The 24,218-nt window shown below is 31.9% G+C and overlaps 7 protein-coding genes across 7 annotated transcripts; 3 read left to right on the top strand and 4 right to left on the bottom strand.

Annotated features, from left to right (window-relative positions):
• The first annotated feature begins 7,540 nt into the window (after positions 1–7,540).
• On the top strand, positions 7,541–9,574 carry LOC111688462 (translation initiation factor eIF-2B subunit gamma). Its single transcript, XM_023450975.2, has 6 exons — positions 7,541–7,802; positions 7,861–8,369; positions 8,429–8,578; positions 8,720–8,896; positions 8,964–9,190; positions 9,247–9,574. The coding sequence occupies exons 1-6, from the start codon at positions 7,646–7,648 to the stop codon at positions 9,410–9,412; spliced, it is 1,386 nt and encodes a 461-aa protein (XP_023306743.2). The 5' UTR covers positions 7,541–7,645; the 3' UTR covers positions 9,413–9,574.
• An 808-nt stretch (positions 9,575–10,382) lies between these two features.
• LOC111688460 (protein SAAL1) lies at positions 10,383–12,116 on the top strand. The gene is made up of 2 exons (XM_023450973.2): positions 10,383–11,589; positions 11,648–12,116. The coding sequence occupies exons 1-2, from the start codon at positions 10,498–10,500 to the stop codon at positions 11,996–11,998; spliced, it is 1,443 nt and encodes a 480-aa protein (XP_023306741.2). The 5' UTR covers positions 10,383–10,497; the 3' UTR covers positions 11,999–12,116.
• Positions 12,100–13,793, bottom strand: LOC111688461. The gene is made up of 3 exons (XM_023450974.2): positions 13,102–13,793; positions 12,858–13,041; positions 12,100–12,791 (listed from the first exon to the last, which is right to left on the bottom strand). Exons 1-3 carry the CDS (start codon positions 13,669–13,671, stop codon positions 12,403–12,405), a joined length of 1,143 nt encoding a protein of 380 aa, XP_023306742.2. The 5' UTR covers positions 13,672–13,793; the 3' UTR covers positions 12,100–12,402.
• A 1,454-nt stretch (positions 13,794–15,247) lies between these two features.
• On the top strand, positions 15,248–16,435 carry LOC111688459 (transcription elongation factor SPT4). The gene is made up of 4 exons (XM_023450972.2): positions 15,248–15,438; positions 15,507–15,669; positions 15,732–15,875; positions 16,315–16,435. Exons 1-3 carry the CDS (start codon positions 15,370–15,372, stop codon positions 15,848–15,850), a joined length of 351 nt encoding a protein of 116 aa, XP_023306740.1. The 5' UTR covers positions 15,248–15,369; the 3' UTR covers positions 15,851–15,875; positions 16,315–16,435.
• Positions 16,429–18,170, bottom strand: LOC111688458 (mevalonate kinase). Its single transcript, XM_023450971.2, has one exon. The coding sequence runs from the start codon at positions 17,779–17,781 to the stop codon at positions 16,600–16,602; it is 1,182 nt and encodes a 393-aa protein (XP_023306739.2). The 5' UTR covers positions 17,782–18,170; the 3' UTR covers positions 16,429–16,599.
• Positions 18,171–19,280: 1,110 nt separating this feature from the next.
• Positions 19,281–19,883, bottom strand: LOC111688464 (bolA-like protein 2). Its single transcript, XM_023450977.2, has 2 exons — positions 19,776–19,883; positions 19,281–19,690 (listed from the first exon to the last, which is right to left on the bottom strand). Exon 2 carries the CDS (start codon positions 19,578–19,580, stop codon positions 19,320–19,322), a length of 261 nt encoding a protein of 86 aa, XP_023306745.2. The 5' UTR covers positions 19,581–19,690; positions 19,776–19,883; the 3' UTR covers positions 19,281–19,319.
• A 1,324-nt stretch (positions 19,884–21,207) lies between these two features.
• On the bottom strand, positions 21,208–22,844 carry LOC111688463 (ceramide-1-phosphate transfer protein). The gene is made up of 3 exons (XM_023450976.2): positions 22,602–22,844; positions 22,277–22,497; positions 21,208–21,711 (listed from the first exon to the last, which is right to left on the bottom strand). Exons 1-3 carry the CDS (start codon positions 22,718–22,720, stop codon positions 21,416–21,418), a joined length of 636 nt encoding a protein of 211 aa, XP_023306744.2. The 5' UTR covers positions 22,721–22,844; the 3' UTR covers positions 21,208–21,415.
• Between the last annotated feature and the right edge of the window lie 1,374 nt (positions 22,845–24,218).

Here is a 24,218-nt window from a genome sequence, read left to right as displayed (position 1 = left end):
GATCACAGATTTGCCTTGTTTTTGCTGTATCTCTTACCGTTTTCGGGAAAAAGGGACTTTTATGTTTTCACTCTAAATATCTGTTTTGGTAGGAAATATAAGTGATCACAGATTTCGCTTGCTTTTGCTGTATCTCTCAACGTTTTCGAGAAAAACGGACTTTTAGATTTTCACTCAAAATATCGTAATAAGTGATCACAGATTTCGCTTGCTTTTGCTGTATCTCTTACCGTTTTCGGAAAAAACGGACTTTTATGTTTTCACTCTAAATATCTGTTTTGGTAGGAAATATAAGTGATCACAGATTTCGCTTGCTTTTGCTGTATCTCTCACCGTTTTCGAGAAAAACGGACTTTTAGATTTTCACTCAAAATATCGTTTTTTTGTAGGGAATATAAATGATCACAGATTTCGCTTGTTTTTGCTGTATCTCTTACCGTTCTCGAGAAAAACGGACTTTTATGATTTCACTCAAATTATCTGTTTTGGTAGGAAATATAAGTGATCACAGAATTGGCTTGTTTTTGCTGTATCTCTTACCGTTCCCGAGAAAAACGCTGTATCTCCTACCGTTCTCGAGAAAAACGGACTATTAGATTTTCACTCAAAATATCGTTTTTTTGTAGGAAATATAAATGATCACAGATTTCGCTTGTTTTTGCTGTATCTCTTACCGTTTTCGAGAAAAACGTACTTTTATGTTTTCACTCAAAATATCTGTTTTTTGTAGGAAATATAAGTGATCACAGATTTCGCTTGTTTTTGTTGTATCTCTTACCATTCTCGAGAAAAACGGACTTTTATGTTTTCACTCAAATTATCTGTTTTGGTAGGAAATATAAGTGATCACAGATTTGGCTTGTTTTTCACCTTTTTTGCTGTATCTTTTATGTTTTCTCTCAAATTATCTGTTTTGGTAAGAAATATAAGTGATCACTGATTTCGCTTGTTTTCTGTATCTCTTAATTTTTATGTTTTCACTCAAAATATCTGTTTTGGTAGGAAATATAAGTGATCACAGATTTTGCTTGTTTTTGCTGTATCTCTTACCGTTTTCGAGAAAAACGTACTTTTATGTTTTCACTCAAAATATCTGTTTTGGTAGGAAATATAAATGATCAGAGATTTGGCTTGTTTTTGCTGTATCTCTTCCCGTTTTCGAGAAAAACGTACTTTATGTTTTCACTCAAAATATCGGTTTTTGGTAGGAAATATAAGTGATCACAGATTTCACCTTTTTTGCTGCATCTCTTACCGTTTTCGAGAAAAACGGACTTTTATGTTTTCACTCAAAATATCGGTTTTTTGGTAGGAAATATAAGTGATCACAGATTTCACCTTTTTTGCTGTATCTCTTACCGTTTTCGAGAAAAACGGACTTTTATGTTTTCACTCATATATAAGTGATCACAGATTTGGCTTGTTTTTGCTGTTTCTCTTCCCGTTCTCGAGAAAAACGGACTTTTACGTTTTCACTCAAATTATCTGTTTTGGTAGGAAATACAAGTGATCACAGATTTGGCTTGTTTTTGTTGTATCCCTTATCATTCTCGAGAAAAACGGACTTTTATGTTTTCCCTCAAATTATCTGTTTTGGTAGGAAATATAAGTGATCACAGATTTCGCTTGTTTTTGCTGTATCTCTTAGCGTTTTCGAGAAAACTGGACTTTTATGTTTTTACTCAAAATATCGGTTTTTTGTAGGAAATATAAGTGATCACAGATTTCTCTTGTTTTTGCTGTATCTCTTACCGTTTTCGAGAAAAACGGACTTTTATGTTTTCACTCAAATTATCTGCTTTGGTAGGAAATATAAGTGATCACAGATTTGGCTTGTTTTTGCTGTATCTCTTACCGTTTTCGAGAAAAACGGACTTTTATGTTTTCACTCAAAATATCGGTTTTTTGCAGGACATATACGTGATCACAGATTTCGCTTGTTTAAGCTGTATCTCTTACCGTTCTCGAGAAAAACGTACTTTTATGTTTTCACTCAAAATATCTGTTTTGGTAGGAAATATAAGTGATCACAGATTTGGCTTGTTTTTACTGTATCTCTTACCGTTTTCGAGAAAAACGTAGTTTTATGTTTGGTAGGAAATGTTTTTGCTGTATCTCTTACCGTTTTCGAGAAAAACGTACTTTTATGTTTTCACTCAAAATATCTGTTTTGGTATGAAATATAAATGATCACAGATTTGGCTTGTTTTTGCTGTATCTCTTCCCGTTTTCGAGAAAAACGTACTTTATGTTTTCACTCAAAAAATCGGTTTTTGGTAGGAAATATAAGTGATCACAGATTTCACCTTTTTTGCTGCATCTCTTACCGTTTTCGAGAAAAACGGACTTTTATGTTTTCACTCAAATTATATGCTTTGGTGGGAAATATAAGTGTTCACTGATTTCGCTTGTTTTTGCTGTATCTCTTAACGTTTTCGAGAAAAACGTACTTTTATGTTTTCACCCAAAATATCTGTTTTGGTAGGAAATATAAGTGATCACAGATTTGGCTTGTTTTTGCTGTATCTCTTACCGTTTTCGAGAAAACTGGACTTTTATGTTTTCACACAAAACATCGGTTTTTTGTAGGAAATATATGTGATCACAGATTTCGCTTGTTTTTGCTGCATCTATTACCGTTCTCTAGAAAAACGGTTCAAATCGGTCAAAATATCGGTTTTTCGTAGGAAATATAAGTGATCACAGATTTCGCTTGTTTTTGCTGTATCTCTTAACGTTTTCAAGAAAAACTTACTTTTATATTTTCACTCATGTTTTCACCCAAAATATCTGTTTTGGTAGGAAATATAAGTGATCACAAATTTGGCTTGTTTTTGCTGTATCTCTTACCCTTTTCGAGAAAAACGGACTTTTATGTTTTCACTTAAAATATCGGTAATTTGTAGGAAATATAAGTGATCACAGATTTTGCTTGCTTTTGCTGTATCTCTCAAAATATTGGTCTTTGGTAGGAAATATAAGTGATCACAGATTTGGCTTGTTTTTGCTGTATCTCTTACCGTTTTCGAGAAAAACGGCCTTTTATGTTTTCACTCAAAATATCGGTTTTTGGTAGGAAATATAAGTGATCACAGATTTCACCTTTTTTGCTGCATCTCTTACCGTTTTCGAGAAAAACGGACTTTTATGTTTTCACACAAAATATCGGTTTTTGGTAGGAAATGAAAGTGATCACAGATTTTGCTTGTTTTTGCTGTATCTCTTACCGTTTTCGAGAAAAACGGACTTTTATGTTTTCACTCAAAATATTGGTCTTTGGTAGGAAATATAAGTGATCACAGATTTCGCTTGTTTTTCCTGTATCTCTTACCGTTTTCGAGAAAAACGGACTTTTATGTTTTCACTCAAAATATCGGTTTTTGGTAGGAAATATAAGTGATCACAGATTTCACCTGTTTTTGCTGTATCTCTTACCGTTTTCGAGAAAAACGGACTTTTATGTTTTCACTCAAATTATCTGCTTTGGTAGGAAATATAAATATCTGTTTTGGTAGGAAATGAAAGTGATCACAGATTTGGCTTGTTTTTACTGTATCTCTTACCGTTTTTAAGAAAAACGGACTTTTATGTTTTCACACAAAATATCGGTTTTTTGTAGGAAATATATGTGATCACAGATTTCGCTTGTTTTTGCTGTATCTCTTACCGTTCTCGAGAAAAACGGACTTTTATGTTTTCACTCATGTTTTCACCCAAAATATCTGCTTTGGTAGGAAATATAAGTGATCACAGATTTGGCTTGTTTTTGCTGTATCTCTTACCGTTTTTGAGAAAAACGGACTTTTATGTTTTCACTCAAAACATCTGTTTTTTTTGTAGGAAATATAAGTGATCACAGATTTTGCTTGTTTTTGCTGTATCTCTTACCCTTTTCGAGAAAAACGGACTTTTATGTTTTCACTTAAAATATCGGTAATTTGTAGGAAATATAAGTGATCACAGATTTGGCTTGTTTTTGCTGTATCTCTTACCGTTTTCGAGAAAAACGGACTTTTATGTTTTCACTCAAAATATCTGTTTTGGAAATTCAAGTGATCACAGATTGTTTTTGCTGTATCTCTTACCGTTTTCGAGAAAAACGGACTTTTATGTTTTCACTCAAATTATCTGTTTTGGTAGGAAATATAAGTAATCACAGATTTCGCTTGTTTTTGCTGTATCTCTTACCGTTTTCGAGAAAAACGGACTTTTATGTTTTCACTCAAATTATCTGTTTTGGTAGGAAATATAAGTGATCACAGATTTGGCTTGTTTTTGTTGTATCTCTTACCGTTCTCGAGAAAAACGGACTTTTATGTTTTCACTCAAATTATCTGTTTTGGTAGGAAATATAAGTGATCACAGATTTCGCTTGTTTAGGCTTGTTTAGGCTGTATCTCTTACCGTTTTCGAGAAAAACGGACTTTTATGTTTTCACTCAAAATATCTGTTTTGGTGGGAAATATAAGTGATCACAGATTTCGCCTGTTTTTGCTGTATCTCCTACCGTTTTCGAGAAAAGCGGACTTTTAGATTTTCACTCAAAATATCGGTTTTTTGTAGGAAATATAAGTGATCACAGATTTGGCTTGTTTTTGCTGTATCTCTTACCGTTTTCGAGAAAAACGGACTTTTATGTTTTCACTCAAAATATCTGTTTTGGTAGGAAATTTAAGTGATCACAGATTTGGCTTGTTTTTGCTGTATCTCTTACCGTTTTCGAGAAAAAAGGACTTTTATGTTTTCACTCAAAATATCTATTTTGGCAGGAAATTTAAGTGATCACAGATTTGGCTTGTTTTTGCTGTATCTCTTACCGTTTTCGAGAAAAACGGACTTTTATGTTTTCACTCAAATTATCTGTTTTGGTAGGAAATATAAGTAATCACAGATTTCGCTTGTTTTTGCTGTATCTCTTACCGTTTTCGATAAAAACGGACTTTTATGTTTTCACTCAAATTATCTGTTTTGGTAGGAAATATAAGTGATCACAGATTTTGCTTGCTTTTGCTGTATCTCTTACCGTTTTCGAGAAAAACGGACTTTTATGTTTTCACTCAAAAAATCTGTTTTTTGTAGGAAATATAAGTGATCACAGATTTTGCTTGTTTTTGCTGTATCTCTTACCGTTTTCGAGAAAACCGGACTTTTATGTTTTCACTCATTTTTTTTTTTTTTTTTTGGAAAAACGGACTTTTATGTTTTCACTCAAAAAATCTGTTTTTGTAGGAAATATAAGTGATCACAGATTTCGCTTGTTTTTGCTGTATCTCTTACCGTTTTCGAGAAAACCGGACTTTTATGTTTTCACTCAAATTATCTGTTTTGGTAGAAAAAATAAGTGATCACATATTTGGCTTGTTTAGGCTGTATCTCTTACCGTTTTCGAGAAAAACGAACTTTTATGTTTTCACTCAAAATATCTGTTTTGGTGGGAAATATAAGTGATCACAGATTTCGCTTGTTTTTGCTGTATCTCCTACCGTTTTCGAGAAAAATAGACTTTTATGTTTTCACTCAAATTATCTGCTTTGGTGGGAAATATAAGTGATCACTGATTTTGCTTGTTTTTGCTGTATCTCTTAACGTTCTCGAGAAAAACGGACTTTTATGTTTTCACTCAAATTATCTGTTTTGGTAGAAAAAATAAGTAATCACAGATTTGGCTTGTTTTTGCTGTATCTCTTACCGTTTTAGGGAAAAAAGGTTTTTGGTAGGAAATATAAGTGATCACAGATTTGGCTTGTTTTTTCTGTATCTCTTACCGTTCTTGAGAAAAACGGACTTTTATGTTTTCAATCAAATTATATGTTTTGGTAGGAAATATAAGTGATCACAGATCTCGCTTGCTTTTGCTGTATCTCTTACCGTTTTCGAGAAAAACGGACTTTTATGTTTTCACTCAAAATATCGGTTTTTTTGTACGAAATATAAGTGATCACAGATTTCGCTTGTGTTTGCGGTATATCTTACCGTTTTCGAGAAAAACGGACTTTCATGTTTTCACTCAAATTATCTGTTTTGGTAGGAAATATAAGTGATCATAGATTTGGCTTGTTTTTGCTGTATCTTTTACCGTTTTCGAGAAAAACGAACTTTTATGTTTTCACTCAAAAAATCTGTTTTTTGTAGGATATATAAGTGATCACAGATTTCGCTTGTTTTTACTGTATCTCTTACCGTCTTCGAGAAAAACGGGCTTTTATGTTTTCACCTGTTTTGGTAGGAAATATAAGTGATCACAGATTTGGCTTGTTTTTGCTATATCTCTTACCGTTTCGAGAAAAACGGACTTTTAGATTTTCATTCAAAATATCGGTTTTTTGTAGGAAATATAAGATTTTACAGATCACAGATTTGGCTTGTTTTTGCTGTATATCTTACCGTTTTCGAGAAAAACGTACTTTTATGCTTTCACTCAAAATATCGGTTTTTGGTAGGAAATATAAGTGATCACAGATTTGACTTGTTTTTGCGGTATTTCTTACTGTTTTCGAGAAAAACGGAATATAAGTGATCACAGATCGAGAAAAATGGACTTTTATGTTTTCGCTCAAAATATTGGTCTTTGGTAGAAAATATAATTGATCACAGATTTGGCTTGTTTTTGCTGTATCTCTTACCATTTTCGAGAAAAACGGACTTTTATGTTTTCATTCAAAATATCTGTTTTATGTAGGAAATATAAGTGATTACAGATTTCGCTTGTTTTTGTTTTCACTCAAATTATCTGTTTTGATAGGAAATATAAGTTTTCACTCAAAATATCGGTTTTTGGTAGGAAATATAAGTGATCACAGATATCACCTTTTTTGCTGTATCTCTTACCGTTTTCGAGAAAAACGGACTTTTATGTTTTCACTCAAAATATCGTTTTTTTTGTACGAAATATAAGTGATCACAGATTTCGCTTGTGTTTGCGGTATATCTTACCGTTTTCGAGAAAAACGGACTTTTATGTTTTCACTCAAATTATCTGCTTTGGTGGGAAATATAAGTGATCACAGATTTCGCTTGTTTTTGCTGTATCTCTTACCGTTCTCGAGAAAAACGGACTTTTATGTTTTCACTGAAATTATCTGTTTTGGTAGGAAATATAAGTGATCACAGATTTGCTTGTTTTTGCTGTATCTCTTACCGTTTTCGAGAAAAACGGACTTTTATGTTTTCATTCAAAATATCTTCTGATTCCGACCATATTTTTAAGTTTTTTAAAAATTTCAAAAATTTCTGATTTTTCATATGTATCAAAGTTGTATTTAAAATAAAGAAAGTTTAGAAACAATTTCCTTATAATAAAAATTAACGGGAAAATAAAATAAATTAAAAATAAACCAAAAAACCAAGAACATCATTGAATTTATAAAGATAAGAATTGATAAAATGTATATCTAAAATATTTACGTATTTTTATTACAGATATATTGACATACTTTTAATTAAATGAAAATTGTCTAAAAGTCGACTTTTAACTAAATGCAAAAAGTCAAAAAGTCGCCTTTTCGTTTCAACTATAGAACCCTATTCTCAACAGCTGACGTTGACTTTTAACGGCGGCGTAAACACACACGTATTGCATGTGAAAGCAAATATTTTTTAAAGTTTTAAATTTAATTTAAATTATTTGCAATAAAACTATACAAAAATGGTAACACAAGAATTTCAAGCAGTGGTCTTAGCTGCTGGTAGAGGCACACGCCTGCCCGAAGTCTTAGGAAATACACCTAAATGTTTGCTGCCCATAGGACCATACCCTTTAATATGGTATCCTTTGAATCTATTGCAGCAGCACAATTTTCAAGGTAAATTTTTTATACTAAAATCTAACAAGCTTATAAAAAACCTCAACTTAATTTATAGAAACCATTATTGTGGTTTTGGAAAGTGAACGCTCTGAAATTCAGCTAGCTCTGGAACGTTTGCCATTAAAAATGAAACTAGACATTGTTAGCATACCCTCCGATAGTGATTTTGGTACCGCCGACAGTTTGCGTTATATACGCGATAAAATCATGTCTGACTTTTTGGTTTTAAGTTGTGACATTGTTTCCAATGTTTCGTTATATCCCTTGATCAATAAATTCCGTCAACATGATGCTTCTTTGGCGGCTTTGTTATTTAAAAGTGGTTTTGAATCGGATGTTACGTTGCCCGGACCAAAAACTAAACACAAACCTGAAAGAGATTTAATTGGCATACATCCGGAGACAAGACGTCTATTGTTTTTGGCTTCAGCCAGTGATTTCGAAGAGGTAATGAATGTTAATGCTCATCTTTTGCGTAAGAATGGTAAAATGACAATCTTCTCCAGACTAATGGACTCACATATTTATGTGGTCAAGAAATGGGTGCTGGATTATTTGGAAAAGGTAAGTTTAGTTTAATATTTAATTGAATTTTACTGATAATTGCATTTTTCATATTTTAGAAAGAACACTTCTCTACGTTAAAGGGAGAATTTTTACCTTATTTGGTTAAAAAGCAAATGGCCAATGCTGCCGCATGTAATGCTAATCATGTATCGGATACTCAATCAGAATTGGGTACTAGTATCAAGCAAGAGGAGAACATTTTTGGGGTAAGGGGTTGTATATTAATAATTGATTGAAGTACTTCGTATGACCCTGGTATATATGCTTTGAAGGTCACTCTACACTAATCATGTAGATTCCTACTTTTACTGAAGTTTTCTCTAATAATATTTCTTTATTTTCCTTAGTTCATTCCTAACTCAACTCTAGATCGACTAATCTTAAATTTTACTCTTTACAATGATAACAAAACTAAACCTTTATATAATGGAGACTTACTAAGATGTTATGCTTTGGAAGCACCTAAAGAAACTATTGGTGTAAGAGTTAATACTACTTTATCATTTTTTGCGGTTAATCAAAAGGTAAATACCTAGCGTCTCAATTAAGTCAAACCTTTTAAATCTGTTAAGCATTTTCTCAATTAAATAGCTTTCCACTATTTGGCCTCTGCTGTGCGGTGGCCAGGAAATACCTTTAATATCTCCCAATGCCGTTGTGAACTCTACTCAAACTAAAGAAATTGCCGTGGCCGATAATGCTAAATTATCTGAAAAGACTTCCTTGAATTTCAGTGTCTTTGGACCCAACTGTTTTATAAATCCTAAAAATATTGTTAAAAAATCTTTAATAATGGCTCATGCTGTTGTTGAGGAAGGGTAAGTGGTTAAAAAAACTTATTAACTTTATAGTTGTTATTTTTTTATTTTTCTAGTTGCAACATAGAAAACTGTATTATTGGTCCAAAGGCTGTGGTAAAGAAGGGTACAAAATTGAAAAATTGTTTAGTTGGCGCCAATTTTGTGGTGGAAGAAAGTTCATTATTGGAAGCCAAACATTTAACACATGCTGATGGCTATATGGAAATTGATATACAATGAACATGTAAATATTTTGAAGGAATCGTTTGAAAATTATATTCTAGCCAGGAATTTTGTAAAAAAAACATTAAATTTTGTATGACAACAACAAGATATCCTAATACCATGATACAACTATTATGTTCTAATTCATTATATAAAACGAATATAAATAAAAAACGATTTGGCCTTTATTTTACTTAAAACTTCAACGGACGATATCGCAATGAAAAACAAGGCGAAAGGGATTTAAAATTTTAGGTTATGTTATTATACACGATTTGTATAACAGTTTAAACCATTATTTTGAAGGCAATAAGTTGAACTTTCAGACTAAATAAAGGGTTTGGAGTCGTAATTTAGGTCTGAGTTGGGGAACAACTCTCGCGTCATCGCGATTATTTCTTAAACGCGTTCAGGCTTGTGTTTGTTGCCTGTCTTTCGACAGTTTTGCGTCTCACTTGCACTGGTGTATTGTATTCACATAACTGTTCAAAGTAATATGTTGTCTACATTAACCTCGTGCTTTCTTTTAACCTCAAGTGAGGTTATGTTTTATTGGCTTAGACCACAGAATACTCGAAAGTTTGGAACTTTAGATTGAAATTGTTGGTGGCGTTTTATTTATCCCTTTGGACCAGCCAAGTAAATCTCCCATCCCTTGATTTTTTTAAGGGGCAGTAATCTCAAAATCGAAAACAAATAAAAAAAAGGGTTTTTAAGTTTAGAAATATCAAGAAAAACTTTTTATATTTTTCGAATTGTCTGTTTTGATCGATGTCGAATATTGTTCGGTACTTTTTATTGACAGGATAAAGCATATCAAAATTCTAAAAATCTATCAAAAACAAAATATCAAACTACTCAGACAAAAATTTGAAATTTATTCTCGTTCCCTGTAAAAACATTTATCGATTTCACATAACGATAACTAACGTGTCCCCAATTACCTGTGATTGCATTGTTGACATTCATGTCTGTGTAGTCATTTTACAGTGATTATTGTTTTGACGGCAAACATTTTTAGTTTATTTTTGTTTTTTTGCAAAAGGAAATATTTATAAATAAAGAAATATTAAATAATTTAAGAAAATAAGCAAACTAAAATGTCTACCACCAATAATGAAGATAATAAATTCAACGAAACAGACAAGACACAAAGCAGCAACAACACTGAAGATGCAAATAAAACAGAACCGGCTTCCTACAATCCCACTTTGGTAGAAAATGATTGCGAGGATAATGATTTGGAGCGCTTAAAAGGTGATGCTATTGGTGATACCCTGTACAGTGAACGTTTTGTATTAAATACTCTACTAAAACTGGGACAACTTGAGAAGGATTTACAAGAAGAGGATGAAATTGAAAGGGATTTGTGTTCTCTGTGGGATATGACACTGGAGGAAGATGTAGTCAAGTATTTGTTAAAACATGATGTTTTAGAACTTTTTGCCAATATCATAAAGTCTACCGATGATAAGCGTTTAACCGAAATATTAGTAGGCATATTGGGAAATATGTGTAATGTGCAACAGACGCGAAATCTTTTGACTGAAAAGAAAGAAGTAATTGAAACACTATTGGAACTATCCAACTGCATGGATTCGTTAACACTGGAACAGTTAATGCGTCTCTTAGCAGTGGTTTTCGTTAAAATGTCCGAGGAACAAATAGAAAAATGGTATAATCTAATCTTGAAATCAGACAAGTTTGTGGAAAATCTATGCTTTATTTTAAATAATGCAGCCAATAACTCACTTATTTTACAAACAATGGAAACTCTTAATGCTATATTGGCAAAATTTTTTGTTCTCAAGCTATCACTGGCCACCGAAAATGGCAAGAGTCTAGATGAAATAAGCAAAACAAGTTTTGAGGAATTGTTTGTGCAGTCAGAAATGATCGAGTGTAGCATAGAGGCTTTTAAGACTTTGGTAAAAGAGAGTGCTAACAAACAGGATTCTTATGAAGCGGCCGAAATCCCCGAAAGTATACACAAAGCTAAGCAAACATTCTGTAATATACACAGTATATTAACACAATACCAACAGCTATCGAGAGATGCTTACGAAACTAGTAATGATGAAATAATAAAATGTTTCAAAGATATTTTAAGACCCATGGTTGAAGACGATAGCATAACCAGTTGGCAGCAATATGAACAAGATGTTTTGGAAACATTAAATGATGTTCTGAGAGTAAGTTCTTATGGTTAAATATAGAAAAGTTTTCAAATTTACAACATATTCCTTTTAGGTTTTACCCCAACCTTTAGATTTGGACATTTTTAGCTATTTACTTAAACTCTTTTATCATGTGGATAAAGAGCAAGAAAAACAATTGCAAAAAACTGCTGCTGCTAGTAATGAATTTGAGTCTGACAATGATGATGATGATGATAATGAAATTGATCATCAAATTTCTTATACCATTATATTAAATACTTTATATTATTTACTTTTAAAAGCTGACAAAGATTTACTTAAACAATATGTTGCCGCATGTCCACGTATATATAGTGTTAAGTTATTAGAATCATTTGAACAGCCACTGGAAACAGATTATATGAAAAATTGTTATGGCAAGTTAAAAGAAGCACTGGATTAATTATAAAATCCAGACAATGAAATTATTTATAATAAACAAAATAAACGTAATAATAGATTACCCTATAGTAGTTCATCCATTAGAATGGATTTATGTAAACATTGAAATTTTAATTGTGTTTATTTATTATAATTTAATTAACTTTGATTTTCTTTTAGCTTTGCGAAACTGAGTACTTTAAACGGCAATACACTTTTGTTCTCAATAATCGTTTATATTTAATATCATATTTTAAAATGCATCTTATTTTAAAAATAATAATTTTTAAGTACTTGCCAGATTAGAAGCTTTTCGTTAGTCCTGTTTAGTTATCAAAAACTTAGATACAAAAATAATATTACTCTTATGCCTTCAAATCTAGCAAATCCCAAAATAAAAATATAGTTTAAAACTATTTCAACTATTTATGATTTATTATTACTATTCTGCTTCTCTGCCATTTGTAAACTCATCATTTCCATCCATGATGATTTTCCTAAAGTCAAGGAACTTTTGCTAATAATCTTTAACTGATTTTGCTGTTGTTGCTCCATGGGCCATTTAAATTGTTGTTTATTCTTTGATAATCCTGCTGAAAAATGCTCTAATGAGCTATCCAATGCTACAGCAGATGTATTAATATCACCCTTTAAATTAACTTCTATTTGTGTATTTTTCTCTATATCATCAGATATATTAATAGTGGACGATGTTAGATTATTACACTCAACGGTATTTTCACCTTGTAGCTCGGATAATTGCAAGTACATGGTTCCTTCGTTAGCAAAAACATTTAGATTACCATGAACACCAGCTATAAAAATGGGAAATTAATTTGTTTTTATAATTTAGGACAATTTTAGAAATTAACAAATCTTACTCATTTTAAGGTCTCCCTTTTGATGCAAATAAACTGCTGATTTTTTGTGTACATTTTTCAAATCCAAACAACCAGTGTCTGTTTCAAATTTTGACGATTCCACATAACTACAGTTGGTAGTTATATTTCCCCGAGATGTTTTACATGTTATATTATCACCTTGCAGTTTGTCCAGTATGATATTCTAAAAACATCAAAACAAAACCATATTTCATATATATCTAATAAATCCAACAACACTCACTCCTTTATTTTTTGCTTCCACGGTAGTCACTTTTCCCAAAAGTATTTTCTTACAACTAATGTCACCTTCGGCACTTAACAATTCTATATTTTCTGCTCTTACATTGGTAGTGTTGATAAATTTCTCCGCCTTTATTTTCAACTCATCACCAAAGGTGTTCTTAACAGATGCACCGTGTTTTGAATTGATATTAAGAGCCGCCTTAATAGGTACCGCCAATTCACAATGAAAATCCGTTTCATCAGTTAATTTTTTCAAAATAATTTCTACATTTCGTTCATCATCGGCTACCTTCACTTGCATTGAGGCGGTACAATTTTTTACCGGACCACCATGCAGTTCTGCAATTAAGGCATCGCCATTGGGATATTTGTGAGGATCGACAGTGGACACCTTTACGTAAATATCTGAAATTACTTTTATGTAGGCGTGCGGATTAATATAACGTAATGTTTCTTGATGAACCTGCTTCATATCGGCATCGATGGTGGCGACCGTTTTGCGAGCATAAAAACGCTGGCTTAAGCAAAAATGTTGTGAAAATGGCGCCAAACGACGCAAAACTAACATGACTCTTGAGGTTTTGTGGTAGTGGATATATATTTTTATTTAATATTTTTACTAAAAAAATTGCAAGAGTATTTTTTTTTCTTCAAATCAAAATATTTAACAGCTGTTTAGCAGAGTCCTGCGCCGACAAATATTAACGGCAGCAGCGGCTTTAACAAAAAAAGCTTAATGCACCATTCAGACGGTGCAATTATTCGTTATTCACTGTCTCATTCATCATTCAACGCCCAATTACGTACTGAATGGCATGATTCGCCTATGGTCGGTCGGCTAGTTGTTTTTTAAATTTTTCTTTAAAATTTAAATATATGTCTACCAAATTTTATGACGATCGAAGCACCCTAAACCCATATGAGATCTTCTTCAGAAAATGACTTAAACGCATATAAATGGCTTTCAAATGTCGATGTAATAATGGAATTCGACGAAAAAACTTTTTAGGACCCGAAACCTATATTTATGAAAAATATAATTATAAGGATCGGTCCGTCAATATAACCCTCTTACAGAAAATCAAAAGTTATTATTATGATAGAATTATGGTAGATTAAAAAAAAAATACTTTAACTTATGGAGAACTATTCCGAAAATCAAGTTGACGTTCTTATTTATCTAATGATCAAAGTCCATATACATATTCATATGAATATACATATACTTCCGAAATTTGCCGAATATAACTCTTATTTCTTAATTATTTTAATCATAAAGAAATTACCACTAATATAGGAATAGTCTGCCTTTAGAGTTGATAGTTTTCATACACTCCAATAATGTTTTCAAAGTGAAACTTTTGGAATATTTTTCAATCTCTTTGTTATCCCTTTAATTGATGTTGTTCTCCCTAAATGGACCTATTTCATTTGTCTTTTTTTAAAAAAACTTTTAAAATTAGGCGTTCTTCAAATCCAATTTTTATTTTTAAAAATTTCAAAATTTTTTGTTTTCAATGTACATTATAAACAAAAAATTTGGCAATTTTTTTTCTATTTGCCAAGAAAGAATTGTCTGGCTAATACCGACAAGTTTTAGCAAAGAGAAAACAATTATTTACCCCTATCGCCAATAGAAGTGATATTTCATTTCCCTCCTTGATATTTTCATTTCCTTCGAAGGGAAAATTGCTATCGTGAACTTGTTGTGAACAATTCATTCACAATAGTTGATTTTGTATGGAACAGCAGTTCAATGTTTACAAAATTCTATCTCTGAAAGAGCATAAAATTCCACTACGGATCATGTTATTTTTCACTGTGTTTTTACGTTATTGATCATTTTTTAATGCAAAATTTTTTAGAAACTTCTGCAATATGTTTTCTATGTCAAATATAGGCCGATCCTAGTAAAACTTCTTCTTCTCACACAACCTTTGTGCTTGCTTGTTTTGTTGTTATAAACAATATATTTGCTTCCAAAATCTTAGTTTCTGATCTCTCGGTATCCATTTTTAATTAAAATCGTTGAAAATTTAAAAACTAAACGTAGTTAAAAACTTAGCCGGCTTACAGTCAATTTTAAGCCGCCGCCGGCTACATATTTAGAGTTAATCGCCGCTGCCGTTAATATTCTTTGTCGCAGGGCTTTGCTGTTAACAGTAAAAAAGAGCAAGAAAAAAATACAACAATCGGAAAAAAGCCATTATAAACCAGAGAAATTTCAAGAAATCGGAACAAGTAAATTTCATTTGAAAAAAAAAACATGTCCTTCGATACTATACCAAAAGATTTACGTGGTTTAAGAGCCTGTTTGGTGTGTTCTCTAGTAAAGGTATGTTAAATTTTTCTAGCCTTAATTATACATCTATTTCTAAAATGGTGTCTTCTAACTTATTCCAGTCCTTTGATCAATTTGAATACGATGGCTGTGACAATTGCGATGAATTTTTGCGCATGAAAAACAACAAGGACAATGTCTACGATCATACAAGTAATAATTTTGATGGCCTAATTGCTTTAATGAGTCCCGAAGATTCTTGGGTAGCCAAATGGCAAAGAATTAGTAAGTTTTCGTGTTAAGATTCATTTATAGAATATTGTTTATTAATATTTAACTATTTATAGGTAGTTTTTCGCGTGGCGTTTATGCTATATCAGTATCGGGTAATTTGCCTCAGGCTACTTTGAGAGAAATGAAAAGTCGTGGCATTCCCTATAGACCAAGAGATACTAGCCAACGTTAATTTTATTTTAGAAATAAAACTAGAGGTAAGTAAATGTTTTAAAATAACTTAATAGATGTGGCTAAGAAGACATAGGCTAAAATAGTTCAAACTAATTGGAAAGGTAATATTGAAACGATGCGTATACTTAAGAGTACTTTATACTCTTGAGGGAATTATAATTTTGTCATTCCATTTGTAATTTCGAACTGGAAGGCGTCACACAAAAAGTTCACAAATCATAAAACAGTGAACAAAACAATACTTATTTATTCATCAAGTGACTTCAAGATGTATACATATATGTATGTCAAAAGTCTCGTTATAATAAATTATGTAAACAAATAAGGTCTTTATTAAACATAAAGCAAGTTTAAAGCAATTGTTTTGTAAACAAAACAGTATTTTTAAGAAATTTTACTTCACCTATTTTTTGAAATATTTAAAATGTTACTACAAATATTTTTTTATACATTTTTACACAGGTTGGATGAATTTGGAAGAAATTTACTAATGGACGTACTCAACTATGATCGATTGTTTAAATATAAGGCCAAACATAACCAACCCGATGTGAATAACAATTTCAAATTCCTTTTTTTTTAACAAATAAAAAATACTTTATTATAAATTTATATATAGAGAGAATGTCCACAAAATATAATAGTTATTAATTAAAAAAAAAAATATACAATATTAATCAAAAGAATATCTAAAGAATTTGTTCTTATTTAATGTAAAATTATACATTTAACATCATCACAATTTAACTACAATTGTTCCATACGCAAACCTTCACCACCAGCCGTGGTAGCAAAGACACCAAAACCAGCTGACTCCAATTCTTCTTTCAATTTCCAATACACTTCATTGCTGGCATAGTTTTCGGGCAGTAAAACAATCACATAACCACCGGCACCAGCACCGGTTAATTTACTGAAAAATCCACGCTTAAAGGCAATCGAAAATATTTGTTCCAATTTGGGATGTGTGACACCAATGGCCTTTAATAGATCGTTATTGATTTGGAATAAACGTTCTAGTTTCTCGAATTTTTCGCTGTCATCTTGGCCATTGCCAAATTCTTCGTACAGGGGTATGGCATCGTTAACCAAAGCTTCACAGGCATTCCAAATGGAATTGATAACATCGGGAAATTGTTCTCCCAAATGGCGTACCTTGGCTACTATATCGGCAGTGGATCTTTTAACTTTACTATCTACCAATAAAATATTAAGAGGTCTTTGTATTTTGAGTGTTTGAAAACCTTGGCCCTTAACGAAACGTAACATGCCGCCATAAGTGCAGACGGTGTTGTCAATGCCCGAGGGTGTACCATGCATAACACGTTCCGATTCAAAAGCCCAAGTGGAAATTAAAGCTTGATTTTCAGGTTCATTATACGTATTCAAATCGAAATGATGAGCATAGAGTAGAAAAGCAGCCGCCAAAGCTGCACCATAAGATGCTGAGCTACCTAAACCGGCGCCCAAATTTAGTTCAGTGTCTATGTTTATGGTAAAGGCTTGTGTTAATTCCAATTCCTTTTTGGGCGAAGATAAAACCGCACCCGCCAATAGATAATAAATAGAGAGAAAAGCCTTTTGAGTTTGTTGCTTTTTAGGAGTACCCTGTTCCAATAATTCCTCATGTTGGCGATTGAGTTCAGTGCGCACCTCTTCCAATAGCTGGGCACCACTTTCAAAGGTTTCCTGCGGGAATTTGGAACGACATTGTTTGAGAAACTTATTAAACGTGTCAACTTGTATTTCGAAACTTGTATTTAAAGCCTCCAATTGTACGGTAACAACTCGTTTGCCATTCTCAGCTGCAGTAAACTTTAATGTAGTGCCCAAACCAACTACAGCAGCCAAGGCAGGTTTGTGATAAACCACTGCATGTTCACCGTGTAAAATGATCTTTCCTGGTGATTTCACTTGGAATTTCAACATTATGTAATGTCGTGTTAAAAATAAACGAAAAATTTAAATAAATCGCAGATAAAATTCAATGAAGTTGTTTCTATTTGTGGTTGCAGAATTTGTTTAAAAGTTCACAATGGGTTCAAACTGAAAAATTACTTTTTTTTTGTTATTCGTTATAGTTTAAAATTGCGTTCGGAAAAATATTCTTTAAATTTGTTTTTCTGTTTCTTTGTTTGTATTTATCCGCTTTTTTAAGATTTCCGTTTTTAACGTTTATTACAGTTCAAAGCTTGTCTTAATACTGTGGAAGTGTGTTTTTTTGTTTATGTTGGTTTAATTTTTTTGCTTGCTTTTTTGTATTCCAAATACTTTCACTTTCTGTGTTGAGTTTTTTGTTTCGTTTGTTTGATTTTAAGCTGTAAAAAAAACTCATATTACTACTAACTATTGCACAGTGGGTTGGTAGGTATAAATAGTGGGTAGTTTATGAAATTAATAAATTCATTAAAATTTCATATATTTACAATATCCAAAGAAAAACATGATGGAATATTTCTAGTTCTGTGCAAAAAGGGCAATACTTATGTATATAAGTAAGAGGATCAAGTGATATTACTCTTTGAAGCGATTAATTGTATTGAATTTTTCGCATAAATAGACGCTTTATTCCCCTGATAAAATGACTGTTTAACATTCATGAAATCTATTTTCTATCCCATTTTTTTCTCACACTCAAGACTAATATGTTATCCTCCTTGTCTTCACATAATGGACAAAATTTTCCTGTGTTACGAAAAAGAAGTTTCTAGAAAGGCTCCTATTGCACCGTGACCTGTTATCACTCCTAGAAGAATCCTCAGACTCCTCCTGTCGTATCCTAATAGTACTCCGGTAGCTTTTGTAATCCCAGTGATATTACTCTTTGAAGCGATTAATTGTATTGAATTTTTCGCATAAATAGACGCTTTATTCCCCTGATAAAATGGTTGTTTAACATTCATGAAATCTATTTTCTATCCCATTTTATTCTCAAACTCTAGGAATGTTGCTTAAAATATGTTCTAAATGCTCCTTGTCTTCACACAATCGACAAAACTTCCCTGGGTTACCGAAACAAGTTCCTACAAAGGCTCCTATTGCACCGCCGCACTCCTAGAAGAAGAATTCTCAAACTTCTCCTGACTTACCCTAATTGTACTGCGGTTGCATTTGCTTGTGTAGCTTGTGGTAATTCATTTTTTCGCAGATTAATCTATAAAGTAGTACTTGGAAAATCTTCCAAAACAGAGCAAGGAAACTTATCTAATAATTTCCAAAGATTTCATAATACTTTTTTAGGCTTTTCAACCCACTGTGCAAATGCTGTAATATGCAGTCTCTCAATATTTTTCATCTACAGTTTTTTTTTGTATTTTAATTTAATTTTATTTAACTTTTTTTTTTGTTATGTTAAATTTCACAAATACAAAATAGTAGTATGTAATTATGCACAAGAGAAAATAACAACAAAATAAACACCAACCAAATTCACTTTATCATATTTTTATTATTTCACAAATTTTCTTCTACTGCTGCTGCACTTTCTCCCACTCTTCTGGTGTGTAGGATTTTTGTGAGAAGGCGTGTATTTCTTTAAGTTCTTCCGCTAAAGCTGTATTAACCAAACGATGTTTTTGCAGTAATGTCTTGCCTTTAAACTTGTCGGATACTATTGTCACACTAAACTTGCCACCACAACCATCTGATTCATCTATGACTTTAACATATTTTGCTTCAAGTTGTTCGGTTAGTTTGTCTTCAAGATATTTTGTTGTGTATTTGCTCATTTTTGTTTTTTATTCTTCTTTTGAATACTTTGTGTCGTTTTCCTTTTGCAGAGATTTGTTTATGTCTTCTAGAATGTTTGTTTTTTACGTAGACGGAGATTTATTTAAATCTATTGAATTTATTATGCAAAAAAAATACTTGTTTTAATAAATGTTTTTCTTTAATAGTCAAGAGTGTTTTTTGTTATAACCTACCTTTCCGGTTTTTTGTCAATTTCTTTTGTTTGGCTTTTTTATTTATTGTGCGAAGAATTTGGGCAAAAACAAAATAGCGCTAAAACGAGTCTCGTTTAAATGTCATTTCTTTGATAGGGTAGTGTTGGTTAGCGAATGAAAATTTATGTAAACAAAGAGGAAATATGACGTTTAGTTAACAAAAAGTAAATACAACGGTATTTTATTTTAATATTAGAGTAGAAATACAAACCTGCGGTTGCGGTTGCGTTTTCTGCTTCCCAGAAAAAATGTAAATTAAATGGAGTGCGGCTACGGTTGCGAATTTTGTAGTCATTTTATTGTTTTTTGTTTTTGTATATCATAGTTTATTTATTCACCACATGGTTTTTGTTAATTAAAAGTATGAATGGCATGGAACTCTAAATGTAAATGAGAGAAAATCCGTAAACAAATTAAAATAAATTTTTATTTGGTGCAGATTTCTTCAACGATTTAAGTTGTCAAAACTCAATATAAAAAAATATCCGTCTCCGCAGCCGTAATATTGTATTTCTACCCTTACTTGTTAATAATTGAAGAAATTAAAGTAAAAACTCGAGCTTAATAGGAGTTAGTTGTTGCTGAGGTTGACAGGCCTTGGTCGAATAATTCGGGTCATTCCGGTACGTAGAATCGGCTGCTGGGAGAAGATGTAGAAAGTGTATGCAGGGAATAATAAATTGAAGATATTGAAAAAGAAAGTCTTCTAATATAAGCTTCAAGGCCCGAAGTAGTTGGATTAAATGCTTAAAAAATTAGAGATCGTAAAGCCTAGAAACAAAAAAACAGTTCCCAACTTTAGAGTAACACCTTAAAACATTAAGTATGAAACCACACGAAATGCTGTATAAAAATAAACAAAATTAAGACGAAAAAGATCAAAGATTACATATTTCAACAGATTCATAATAATATTGTAAATGAGGCATGAGAAGCCTTCAGTCCTGTCGTTTTGACCAAGTCTTTCCCCAAGAGAAAACTAAAAGTTCAAATTAAAAGATTGTGCCCCAAACTAACGTTTGACCAAAACACCATCCCTGGAGTTTTGTATTGTATTGTCCATGTTTCTTAATTGTAGAAAAAATCAAGCTCATATGGAACTAAAAAACAAACATATTGTTTTTATTCAATAGCATTGAATGCAATCCTTATTAAAATATTTAATTTACAGTTAATTATTCTTTATATAGAAGCAAAAACTTTATTTTCTTTCCAGATAAATTTATGTATGTATTTTTAATATATTTAACATTTTTTTGCATATTTAATTTAACTGTCTATTGATATACATATGAGTAATGAAAACTTTGTTTATTTAAGGCAAGTTGTATAGCACATTAATAGAAATAATTATTACTAAGGGAATGTAAAAATAAGTGGAAAAACTATAGCACAAATGAAACTAAAACCACAGTAAATAATATGATTTAATAAAAAGAAAAACTTAAAGCTGCACAATTTCTTTACACTAACAATAAATACTGATAATGTCTTAAACAAAGTTGTAAATAAAATGAAACAATAAAACCAACTAAAGGTAAACTAAATATAAGAAATTCTAAAATATGAAGCGCATAAATCTCAAGTTTGAATATATTACATTACTACAGCACACAAACTTAAGGTAAATGATGCAAATCATAGAGAGTATATAGCGCCTGCGTACGATCATACACCGTCTTAGTATTCTTTAACATTTCCGGTAGAAATTCTGCTACACGATCTACATTGCAACAGACACGTTTTAAAAGTTCACCTTGTGTTGGCAAGACATACATAGCAACTAAAGCTCCTTTACGCACAACCCAAGGATGATATTTGGCTAATGTGGCCTCATAGGAAGTCTTACAGCAATTATGAACTTTATCACTTTCACTTAATTCTGTCAAACGATTGAGGAATTCATAAACAAACTCTTGAATGAAAAAAAGAAGAAAAATAAAAAAATTAAAATTGTATGAAGAACAATGAATACGTACATACCTAGTTCTTAGATAAACAAAAATGACAAGTTAACGAGATAAGATTGTATAAACAAAATTAATGAGAAACAAACAGAAGGAAACACTGTGAAACAGATATGGAAAATTCAGTAATATTGTACTATTTGACATCGAAAATTATCACAATAGACAATACCACAGGCTAGTGAGCCATAGACTTTTCTGTAGATTGGGCAATAGATAAGTCCGTAGACTTATCTAAATACTAGTTAATAGTATAGTTAATAGACTAGAAAAAAAGAACATAAACTAATCCATAATAGACTAGCCAATATAGTTGTCAGCTTCCAGTACTTAGAATAGACCTTTAAGCAAACGCAAAAGTGTACTACAATCTTTCAATTGTATAGAACAAAATTGTAGTTCACTACAATTGCCGTAGTGAACAAGATTGTTTATCAGACAAAAACTTAAAAAATACATGCCCGTCTGTTTTTTTAACCACAATTTATGCAAAGTAACAACAATTCAACTCACCTAAACCTCTATGCAAACGCAACAGAGTACGACTGCCTGAAACATATTTAGTATCCTTAAATAAATTAGCATCCTTTTCGTATGACATCATTGATTTAATAGTAACAAATTTTTCAGCCTTTTCCGCATCCGTTTCCTTTCGAAACGTTAATAAAATGTCAATTTTTGATCTCACATCACTGCTGACGAAACCAAATACCGATCCCAATAAATGAAAAAATCTAAAAAATCAAACAAAAACAAAATAACACATTAGCAATGCCAACTCAACAACAAAGAAAGTTCACAAAACATCCTTGTGTATACTAATAGAAAAACATTTTACTTGTTTATTTCCTCGTAAGCTTTTAAATAATCATCCATTGCAACATCATCATCGTCTCGTAAACTGTCTTGAAATATTTGTGCAACTTTTTCTAGATCAAAACGTTCGACTGCCGCCATTTTCGGTATCACTTTTATTTAATATTTCTATTGTTAATAGCTATTAATTAAAGAGCACTTAACTAAGAGCTCTACTTAAAATATTCTAATAACATTATAAACTTCTTGAAATGAAGTGAAAATGTCATAATATTAATGTTGTTGTATAATTTCTATGCGCTGTCATTTATAACAGGGTGATTATAATATCAAATAATATTTATTTTTAAATGTTGACGTTTTGCAGCACTGGTTGTTATAGCAGACAGTTCAAAAGCGTTTTTTTAAATGATTGAATTTAAAACTAAGGAAAATGTCTCGTTCGCTGATTTTTGTCAATTGTGGCGTTTTAAGATAAAGCATTCAAACATAAGAGTGTTTCTCATTCTTTATTTAAACATCTAACTGCAATTTGAATAAGAACTAAGGAGTGAGATCGAAAAATTCTTAACACACGTTTTTCATTACATTTTTCAACCAAAGTATTATTTGATTTTTTTTTGATCAAGTTACCTTTGAAAAACATGTCAGTTATTATGTGTAATGTCAATTATATTAATTTTTTTGTTAATCTGATTAAAATGAGTGACCAGAAAAAAGTGCGTACTGAAATTATTAAATATTTTCTAAACCCAACTTGGTCTTACAAAAAGTTGGCCAAGCATACAAAGGTCTGCCGTCAAACTGTTTCCAATGTTATTAAACAGTACCGGGAGAACTTGTCAGTTGATAGAAAACCTGGTTCAGGTAGAAGGAATGGTCCACATGATGTTTCTAAAGCCAAAAAAAATAGAACGCATTTTCAAAAGAGCTCCCAACACATCCGGTAGGAAAGCAGCTCGGTTAGCTCAGTGCTCGGACTATTTGGTACGAAAAGTTAAAGCTAATGCAGGTTTAAAAACATACAAGGCTCAAAAAGTTCCTGACAGGAACACTGCTAAAAATTTAGAGGCCAAAAACAGAGCACGGAAATTGAAGTCAAGTTTTATAAAAAAATATTCTTGCTGCATAATGGATGACGAAACGTATGTTCTGGCAGATTTTTCGCAACTTCCAGGTCAAAAGTTTTATGTTGCTGATGCTCGAGGGAATGTTGAAGAAAAGTTTAGGACCCAAAAGCAGACAAAATTTCCCAGAAAGTTCTTGGTATGGCAAGCAATATGCAGTTGCGGCAAATAAGCCAATCATTTGTTACAACGGGCTCTATAAATACCGAAATTTACATCAAGGAATGTTTACAAAAAAGGCTGCTTCCATTCATAAGACTTCATAATGTGTCCACTTTTTTTGGCCTGACTTGGCATCCTGTCACTATGGTAAACAAGCCCTTGAGTGGTACAAGAACAATAATGTGGTATTTGTACCAAGAGAGGCAAATCCTCCAAACTGCCCGGAGCTAAGGCCAGTGGAGAGATATTGGGCTCTTGTTAAAAGAGAATTGAAGAGTACAAAAAAGGTGTCCAAAAGTGTGGTAAATTTTAAACGGAGATGGACTACATGCTCGAGCAAAGTGACAGAA

This window comes from Lucilia cuprina, chromosome 6, assembly GCF_022045245.1.
Source record: "Lucilia cuprina isolate Lc7/37 chromosome 6, ASM2204524v1, whole genome shotgun sequence".
In the NCBI taxonomy this organism is placed as follows: Eukaryota; Metazoa; Arthropoda; class Insecta; order Diptera; family Calliphoridae; genus Lucilia; species Lucilia cuprina.
The sequence above is the reverse complement of the archived record's forward strand: the minus strand, read 5'-3'. Positions and strand labels throughout refer to the sequence as shown.